Source organism: Engystomops pustulosus, chromosome 7 (genome assembly GCF_040894005.1).
Source record: "Engystomops pustulosus chromosome 7, aEngPut4.maternal, whole genome shotgun sequence".
NCBI classification, from domain to species: Eukaryota; Metazoa; Chordata; class Amphibia; order Anura; family Leptodactylidae; genus Engystomops; species Engystomops pustulosus.
Genome location: NC_092417.1, coordinates 165,676,392 through 165,685,736, shown reverse-complemented (window position 1 = coordinate 165,685,736; position 9,345 = coordinate 165,676,392). Strand labels below are relative to the sequence as shown.

The window sequence follows — 9,345 nt, the reverse complement described above, 5'->3', positions numbered from 1 at the left end:
GAATCCAGAGCAGAGAACGCGCCGCTGGATCGCGAATGGACCGGGTAAGTAAATCTGCCCCTATATGTTCTGTCTGGATAGTGTATCAAAACAGAACATTCTATTCTATTGAAACGCATATGCCATTTGGCCTCCCTGTTCCGTCTGGATTGTGTTTCAAAATGTAATCCAGGCGGGAAGTGTGAATTCAGCCTGAGCTTGAATCATGGAAACCAATTCCCACCGGATGAACATTCGGCATGTACCGGTCCTGAAGATTAGGAATTACCTGGTGAGTTGTTAGGCAGAAATATCTAATGCCCTTTGCTATACAAACCAATACATCTCATTAGCTTTACCTGCCGCAGCCTGGCATTGAGGGCTGTCATTCAGTTTAATATATCTGGATTAGAAAGCTGGTACCCATGTACTTTCCACCCTTTTACTACCTAAATGAATTTCTCATTACACCTGACTTGTTTCCACATCCTAGATAAGCAAGAAGTTTCATCAGAGGTGCTAGGTATGTTATAGAAGCCACCCACAGCATTGTTACTGGCTGACCCTACCAGAACCCCTCTGTGCTGCAGATTCCAAAGCTGTTACAATGTCTTCCCTCCTGCTGATGTAATCAAGACTGTTGCAGAGGAAATTGAAGGGGGTCTCCATTCACACTATAACAGCCTGGAGGGGCTCTGTTAACACCCCTGGGAGCCGTTCAGATCTATTAGCATAAACTTAAAAAGTTGAATTTAGAAGGAAAGTGGGTGGCCATGTGTGAGTGTCTCTGGTTTATCATGCTTGATTTTGATGGTAGACATCCTTTAAGGTGGTAGTTGTTTCTTTTTTAAAAAATTGCGAGGATTCACTGCAAAAAGTGTATAATGTATAAATAGGATGGGAATAGAGATGGGGCAGATAATGACTGCAATGGGCTCTGGGCTGTATGAATATTATAGCCTCTACAAGTCTGCAATTACTTCCTACATATGGGACTAGAATCAGCTTCTTGGGGAATGGAGGACGTGTCCCTTCTGCGGCTTTCAATTTGTGTTTTTTTTTTTTGACCTTTGGAGGTCCTTCTAAGGTCCTGAAATGTCTCTTAGGTACATGTGTATTGAGAGCAAGAACAGATGTAGAGGGCTTAATGGGTGAAAGCCCTTCTCAATATACAATTTTGCGGATCATTTGGGTGTGCATGGGCACCCCGAGAAGACTTGGGGCCCTGGGCTACCGCCCAAAATGCCAATATTATAATCCACTACTGAATAGAGAAGTTACTCGATGTCCAACAAGCTCTAGATCTTTAGGAAGCAGCAGCGCATTACATAAACTAACACAGATGCAAAACAGGGACCGTTACGAACAAAGACAAGCACATAAGAAAATCTATTTTTATATTAAGTTATCACAACAAGTCTAAAATACAGAGGTTAAATAAAATAGAAAAAAAAAAACATCCAGAAATCCATGTTAAAAACATTATAAAATAAACAACTCGCTGTGGACAGTTTTTTTTTTTTGTTTCCGGCTTAGTATAAAAATTAGAATTTATCTGTAAAACCCCCGGGAGGATCAGTGCTTAACCCTTCCTGTGCCAACAGGGCCTGCAGATCTATGTTCAGCTTGGATGAATTTGCAGGTTTGCGCGAGGAGTTAGTTATTATCTTATGTTCCGGGGTGATGTTGGCACAGACAATGGTGGTCAATATCATTTGGCAAAACAATCAAAGTAGTATTGTCCAAATCACAAATGCAAGGCAGTGCTGTGCGTTTCAGTAAATCGCGAGGCGATGAAGTTTCGGAGATGGTGCAGAATTTTTTTTTCGATAACAACAACCAAAACGAAGAACGTTGACTTGAAAAAGACCACCGGTGCGTGACAACATCTCATCTATGCGTTCTTCACAAAAGCTTCAGAGATCAGCCCCATCCAAGAAGCTGAATGCAGCAGCCAAACACCCGACTCACACAGGACGGTAGGTACCAGATAACGCCAAAGTCTCGCCCCTTCACGTGTGGGCGGTCATAGACCTTCGAAGAGTCCAGTTTTGTCCGAGTATAAAGAAGCAGAGCCAAGCCCTCAAGGAAGATACGTAGACTCCCGATTAGTTGAGTAGTACTGTGGAGGGGTAGACAGAACCTATGGCTCCCCCAGCTCCATTTCTCATGTCCTGTGTGGTCTCACACCTCACTCTCAGTGGAGGGCAAGTGTCTTCCCCTCCAGCCAGTGTCTGGTAAGGAGGCTCTACGTTCAGGGCTTGGTGGGAGAGTGACGCTGCCCGTCTCAGACTGTTCTTCTTGGAGTAGTTGCTGCGTCTCTGTCAGGTCGAGAGAGGCAGTACTGGCTTGTAAAGAGACCGTGTCCGTCTTGATACACACATGGTCCCGGAGGATGCTCCCTCGTGATGGCTTCACCTGCTTCAGATCATCCCACTCGCTCTCTTCCCCAGATAGTAAACCAAAGCCTTCCAAGATTCGGATTTTCTCTTTGGTAAAACCATTGTCAGGGTGGGCCTGCGGGAAGACAAAGGGCAAACAATGGGTGTCAAGAAGAACGAAGAAGGTCTGGAATGTCTACAACGGGGCAAGATACTCCCATCCATCTTATATCACTGCAGCGAAAACACAACCCATAGGAAAAATGAGGGCAAATCCAAAAAAAAAAAAACACACACAAAACATTGCCCAAGTATTAGAATACACCAGGATTACAGCATCGAAACATACAAGAGACAGGGTTAGGAGACAATCAACCCCAAGGCAAAAGTCAACCCCAAGCCAACATCTACAGAAATCAACAATATCCTAGTTATTTTTATGGATACATTGTACATGGATGGCAGAAATAATTGTCTACTTACCATGAAGAGTCAATACAGTCCCTAACATGACCATGATCTGGTAAGAGTCGCACTATGTAGTCAAATTACTCTCCAAATGTGTGTCATTCTCTTCTATCTTTACCAATCATGTCAAGCCAAAAATATATCTTCGGCTACATTCACAAGATGTATGCCCGTAGTAAGGTGGGCATACATTGGCGCAGGGGAGAGGAGGAGGAGGGGGAGAGGGTTAGGGTTAGTATTCTGTCGAAAAATAGGACATGTCCTATCTTTCTACGGGCTACGGATCGGTACGGTGCCACACGTGTGCTGCATTATACCGCTCCTGTACAGCCTTTGCAGTGTATGGGGGACGTACATCCCCCATACGTTCGTGTGAATGTAGCCTTAAAGTGGATGAGCAGAAATGATAATTGATCCAGAAATATCTGATTTAAGGGGTGGCCCACCAGTAAAATAAACACTATAGATGGTCCTATACATACTACCTGCCCCCTCAACCCAAAAAAGAGCATTACAAGATCATTTGTAGATACGGAGGGTATTTCAAGGGGTTTGAAAAACATGGCTGCATTCTTCCAAAAACAGCGCCACACCTGACAATGGGTAGCATTGGGTATTGCAACTAAGCTCCATTCATTTCTATACAACTGAGCTGCAATATCCGCATCATCCATGGACAGGCTTGGCTCTGTTTTTGGAAGAAAGTGGCCATGTTTTTCAACCTCCAGACAATCCGATTAGCCAACAACATGAACTCCTATTCCAGCTATCAGTGGCTAGGAATGGAGCACCTATTGTTCACACATTTATCACCAATTATCTGTATAGGTAATACCGTAAATATATTTTTATGGATAACCCCTTTAAAAAGATCCTATGGTTAGTCTTCCATGGGAACTTAACCTACAACTCACAGCTATGGGTCTAATTCTTAAAAGAATATTCCAATCCAGGCCAAAAATTGCCATTTTTACAACTCCAGAGCGCCTCAAAAAAACCTTTAATATAACTGGATCCTTAAGAAGAACTGGTACAGACATTTATACAGTAGAACAAATGGTCAAGAGTCATCCACGTGCAGCATCCACCAATACCTGCAGATATCAGAAGAACTCAGAAGAGGAAAGGAGAGAGACTGTCAGAGGGAGTAGAGCGCTGCAGAGGACAAGATAGGTGGACATGGAAAAAAGTCAGGTGAAATTTGTACAAGAACCAAAGAGATCCTGTGGCTCACTGGTGACTTAGAATACATGAACATTACTTCATCCTGAGATTTCAGTTCACCCCTCAATTAGCACTCACCTCCTTGCGGTGCCTCTGCAAATGACAAACCCCTGGCCGATGTACGGCCTCAATTTTCACCTCCTGAGTAGATGTGCGATAGGAAGGGTTGCTGTAAGTCAGAGTACCTAGGGCTGGGTCTGACAGTTTTGCCCTACGATGCCTGAGAAAACAATAAGAATTTTACATACTCTGCAACAAATGCCCTTTCACAGTGCCCATGGCGGTGCCACAAGGACTGATAGCCATAAATGTTTCTTCAGCAAGATTTCAACAGGTTTTAAAAACTGTGTGTGATAATGAACACTTTTAACCATTAATATTTTTTTCCTTGCCCTTATTATCATCTCCTTCACTTATGCACATACCTGTATATCAGCAGAGCGCAGATCAAAAGCAGGAGGCATAAGAGAGACAGGGATCCGGCGATGATATGTGGAACACGCAGTTTGTCTCCTAAAAATAGAAAAAATTGTCATTAATTATATATTTTTTATGTGTAATCATCAATATGTAGGGGTACACTGCTATAACCTACCTGCACTGGCTGGAATTGCTCCATTGTGAGTACACAGCCCATCTGATGCCTCTGCCTCGGAGCAACTAAAATACAAAATTGTGAGAAATAAGGATCAAACCCAGGATACTCATCATTGTAAAAAACTTCCAATGTGTCAGAAGTTCTCATCATTGGGGGACCAGGTACTAATATCCCTACCAGTCACTACTACAAAGGGTAGTAAGGGAACTATATTGAGAAGGTAGGTCAGCCTTGAAATTGCTCTTCTATAACCCAAAACACCTACCTTCCTGCTGTCACCCCCGGTGTGCTGTCTGCTCTCTCACCCTGGGTGTTAGGACTGGATGGGCCGGAGATCTTCTCACTATTGTTTGTTGGATGAGGAGGTGATGGTAAATATCCAGGAACTGAAAATAAAAGTTTCAAAAACTTTAGAAAATCATTAAGACTGATACACGGATAAGATGGACACGCGAAAACAAGTCACGGTTGTCTAGGTCATAGTGACTGATGGAAAGCCATAAAAATGAATGGAGTTACAATGCATATCCTTAACCTGCTGCTCCATGCAAAAAGCCTTCACCTATCGCCGCTATTCATAACTTTAATTAGAGCTAAACCATTAAGTGTCTGCTTTTTGAAAAGTTGGATACTCACTGGTTGAGCAGACCTCATTCACCAAGTCATCCGGACAAGCGCACACAAAGTCATAACTGCGAGCAAAGCAAAGATGGGAACAGCCGCCATTATTAACTCCACACGGGTTACTTCCTGCATGGGGAGAGAAAGCAAAAATTGAGTCCACACCTCTTGGTCATTCAGACATCACACCAAGAGTTGATCCGTTCCCTACCGGTTTGTCTAAGAGGAGACACCACAATGATATCCATCAGTCCTTCCATGTTACCCAAAACGGTTTCTTGACTCCTTCCTGAATATTTGTCCACCCGCTGAATAGACTTAGTCTGCCAATCTGTCCAGTAGATCCAGCGCCCCTCCTGTTTGTTACAAAAAATAGAAAATAAGGATATCAGCGCCCTCAGTGCTGGGGCATAATCTCTGAACCCAGATCATAACAACAGAATATTTACCTGAGTGAGTGCGAATGGGTGAGACACCTGACTAACCAGTATCTGGCGGGTCTTGCCATTCAGGTCGGCATTCTCTATGCGATCTAAGTGAGCATCTACCCAAAAGATTCTGCACAGAAAAATCATTTAAAATACATAAACATACATGATGGATAATAATCTTGTGTGGATCTACTGTGATGCTTGACCACTGACCTACGGGTGTCATAATCCAAAGTCAATCCATTGGGCCACCCAAGATCTGTATTGATGATGACCTTGCGGTCAGAACCATCCAAGTGAGCCCTCTCAATTTTGGCTACGTGGCCCCAATCAGTCCAGAAGAGGTACCTGCCACAGCAAAACAAAAAAATGATCCTTCAGGTCTATAACACATTGTTCAATTAAAAAAAAAAATCTGGGAAATATGCAAATATGTTTTCCAGGATGGGACAAGGAAAACCATGCCTCTTCTTGGTACCTTAAAAGGCAGCCCCCTTAACATCAAGCATGACTCACAAGAAGCTTAATGACATGATGTGGGATGAAAGCCAAACCAGGTCATCTATCCCAGAAGGAAGAGATTCCCAAGTCTAGACAGCTCTGTTTCGACCTGGTTGGGTCTCTTCAGTACAGCATAGGGAACTGGTTTGGCCGAGTGAGAGGCTACTGACTAGTGTCAGGAAGTAAGAGGTCTCCCTAAGGATTAGGGCAACCTTAGGCTATAAGAAATAGTAAGCCAACAGAGAAGTGAAGCAGTAGGCCACCATCTTCTTACCCTTTCCTCGGAAACACAGCGATGGCGCGAGGTTCATCTAGGCTGTTATTGATCAGAACCTTCCGGTGTCGCCCATCCAGGCGTGACACCTCAATAGTGTTTGCACCAGTGTCTGTCCAGTATAGATTTCTTGCTACCCAGTCTACAGATAAACCATCTGTGGTCTTCAGCCCCTCACCAATGATGGTCTCCAAACCATTTCCATCAAGTTGCACTCTCCTGAATGGACATAAATATATAGAACAACATGAAACATGAGTCTTAATGTTTAAAACACTAAAAATTTCCCAAAGCCTCCAATGATCATCACCTGATTACATCCAAGAAGACATCAGTGTAGTAGATTTTTCCTTCTACGCTGTCATAGTCCAAAGAGATGACATTGTTCAATTCTTTGATGGGTACATACACATCTGTGTGGTCATCGGTGTCTAGAGAGATACGACGAATGGAATCCCGGCTGGAGAAAAGCAAGTAGGTATCTGGCGATGGGTCACATGTTCTACCATCATCTTTCAGGAGAATGCCGGTGGGGCAGGCGCAGGAGTAACTCACAGGGTTTGGCAAGCAGAGGTGGGAACATCCACCATTTTTGTCCCCACACTTGTTGTAACCTAAGAGAGTATTGGATAGACATCAGGAGCCACATACAAGAAACAAGGAGATGGATGATATAATGACAATGGTATACTAGAACCCATGAAGATTTACGAGAAGAACAATTAACTTACCCAAAGCATGAGTCCGGTCTACTGCTTGGATGTCCATCAGCCCGGGTAGATTGTCTCTGACCACAATAACATTTTCTCCCGTATCTTTATCTGCCCTCTGGATTTTACGAGTCTGCCAGTCTGTCCAGTATATATGCGCTCCGAGGAGAGTCAAGCCGTATGGATGCTGGACTGGAGATACCAAAATCCGTCTGTTCCTTCCCTCCAAATCAGAAGCCTCTATTCTCTAAAAAGAAAATATTTATTATGGAGATAATATAGAGACCCTGAAATACATTAATATAAATGGAAAAAATGGTGGGAAATATACACTAAATTGGGACAATAGTAAGTACTGCCCTTAAAGTTACACTTCCAAAAATCAATGGGATCATATTTTACATAGTTGTATTCCGAATTTCATATCTATAGTACAACATAAAAAGCCACTTAATGACACAAATACTAAACATACCTCAGTATGTGCATCAGCCCACAGAAGCTGAGAACCAGCTTTGTCCACCGCCAGTCCATTTGGCCAACCCAAGTTCATACTGATTAAAACCTTCCGGTCTGAACCGTCCATTCCTGCTCTTTCCAGCTTGGCATTCTCGCCCCAGTCTGACCAGTACATGTACCTAAAAAAAGTCAAATATTTACATGGTACCAACCCCCAAGCAGAAATTATAAAGGCTCAATTTTTATAGATGTTCCTTAGGTCCCTTACCCCATCTCATGATACAAGGCGATTGCTCGGGGGCTTCCCAGATTTTGCCAAACAAGCACTTTCCTCATGGATCCATCCAAATTTCCCACTTCGATTCGATTGGTCCCAGTATCTGTCCAATATATTTTACGGCCTATAGCATCCACTGCCAGACCATCTGTGGTCACCAAACCTGGGGTAGAGCAGAAGGTAATTTTCAGTTATGGAAAACCTAAAAAAAACTTCCACAGACATTGTAGATTCACTATTAAAGAGTTGCCCCAGGGATTCCTCCTTACCAGTGGTTATTATATCTTGGTTATTAGATCCATCAAGAGATGCTCGGCTAATCTTCCGAAGTGTACTGTCTGCCCAATACACCAACCCTATAAAAAAGGAAGGAAGATGAATATATGGAGATCCTTGGTTCTCATCCCATGAATATTCCAACCATCCTCAAAATTTTAGGATGTGGACAACTCACCATCTACAGGATCCACCCCAACAGCAATTGTGTTCTTCATGGTCACATTAATGGGTAGTACAACATCAGCAAAATATGGGATATCCAGAGAAACGGAGCGGATATCAGTCCTCCTGGCAAAAATAAGAAAACGGTCCATACCTGGCGGGAAACATGCAAACAGGGTTAAAAAAACTAAAAAAAAAAAAAAAAACTTAACAAAAACACATGATTCTACTAGTAAAATTAACTAAAATGATTAAAACAGTGTAAATCACCTGAAGAACACGTTTTGCCATCTGCCAGCAGGTTCACCCCAGTGGGGCAGGCACAACTGTGGCCTTTTGGGTGGGGGGAGAGAAGACAGATATGGCTGCAGCCTCCGTTGTTTATGGAGCAGGCGGAGTGAACTGGGGGAATAAAATGGAAGACTATTTTAGACCTCAGACCATGCATTCCTTTAAAAGGGTTGTCCCTCACTTACAATTGTCTACAGGTATCTGATACATAGCAGTCACATCACAAGGACCACCAACAATCAAAAGAATAGGAATTACTTGTCCACATTTGAGTGAAAAAGTGGTCATACATGTGGTAGCCACCTAGGGTACATGGGACCCCCATCAGACACCTCCTAGTGTATAAGCGAGAAGTTTTTTCCCGTTTTTGGCACATCAACCATAAAACGGCCCAAGTCAATGGATACATATTAACGGCTGGTGGTTTTATATACCTTTGGGTCGTTGTCGGTGGAAAACGTGAATATCCATGAGATTCTCCAAGTTCTCCCTCGCGGTTTTCCGATCGAGGCCGGTCTTTCGGTCTGCACTCTCGATACTCTTGGACTGCCAGTCTGTCCAGTAAATTCGGTCTTCATATAGGGTCAGCCCAAAAGGATGAGGGAGATCTGTACCAATGAGCACCTAAGATACCCCCAAAAACCAGAGATTACTACTTCAGTCCTCAATCATATATAAAGGGAAGATCTT

The 9,345-nt window shown here is 43.2% G+C and overlaps 1 protein-coding gene across 2 annotated transcripts in view; it reads right to left on the bottom strand.

Annotated features, from left to right (window-relative positions):
* Positions 1 to 1,359: 1,359 nt before the first annotated feature.
* Positions 1,360 to 9,345, bottom strand: part of LRP4 (LDL receptor related protein 4) — a 51,226-nt gene continuing 43,240 nt past the window's right edge. Inside the window, exons 21-39 of one of the 2 annotated variants that reach the window (XM_072118775.1) lie at positions 9,090 to 9,279; positions 8,635 to 8,766; positions 8,378 to 8,518; positions 8,193 to 8,279; positions 7,915 to 8,086; positions 7,663 to 7,825; positions 7,209 to 7,434; positions 6,788 to 7,091; positions 6,478 to 6,696; positions 5,916 to 6,050; positions 5,721 to 5,829; positions 5,483 to 5,627; positions 5,287 to 5,400; positions 4,916 to 5,036; positions 4,648 to 4,712; positions 4,478 to 4,565; positions 4,131 to 4,272; positions 3,923 to 3,983; positions 2,361 to 2,496 (exon numbers count right to left, since the gene is read on the bottom strand). In XM_072118775.1, coding sequence (XP_071974876.1) covers positions 3,942 to 3,983; positions 4,131 to 4,272; positions 4,478 to 4,565; positions 4,648 to 4,712; positions 4,916 to 5,036; positions 5,287 to 5,400; positions 5,483 to 5,627; positions 5,721 to 5,829; positions 5,916 to 6,050; positions 6,478 to 6,696; positions 6,788 to 7,091; positions 7,209 to 7,434; positions 7,663 to 7,825; positions 7,915 to 8,086; positions 8,193 to 8,279; positions 8,378 to 8,518; positions 8,635 to 8,766; positions 9,090 to 9,279 — 2,595 coding nt within the window. In that variant the 3' untranslated portion in view covers positions 2,361 to 2,496; positions 3,923 to 3,941. Of the gene's footprint in view, positions 2,497 to 3,922; positions 3,984 to 4,130; positions 4,273 to 4,477; positions 4,566 to 4,647; positions 4,713 to 4,915; positions 5,037 to 5,286; positions 5,401 to 5,482; positions 5,628 to 5,720; positions 5,830 to 5,915; positions 6,051 to 6,477; positions 6,697 to 6,787; positions 7,092 to 7,208; positions 7,435 to 7,662; positions 7,826 to 7,914; positions 8,087 to 8,192; positions 8,280 to 8,377; positions 8,519 to 8,634; positions 8,767 to 9,089; positions 9,280 to 9,345 lie in introns of both variants that reach the window. The other variant, XM_072118774.1, reaches the window with a different exon arrangement.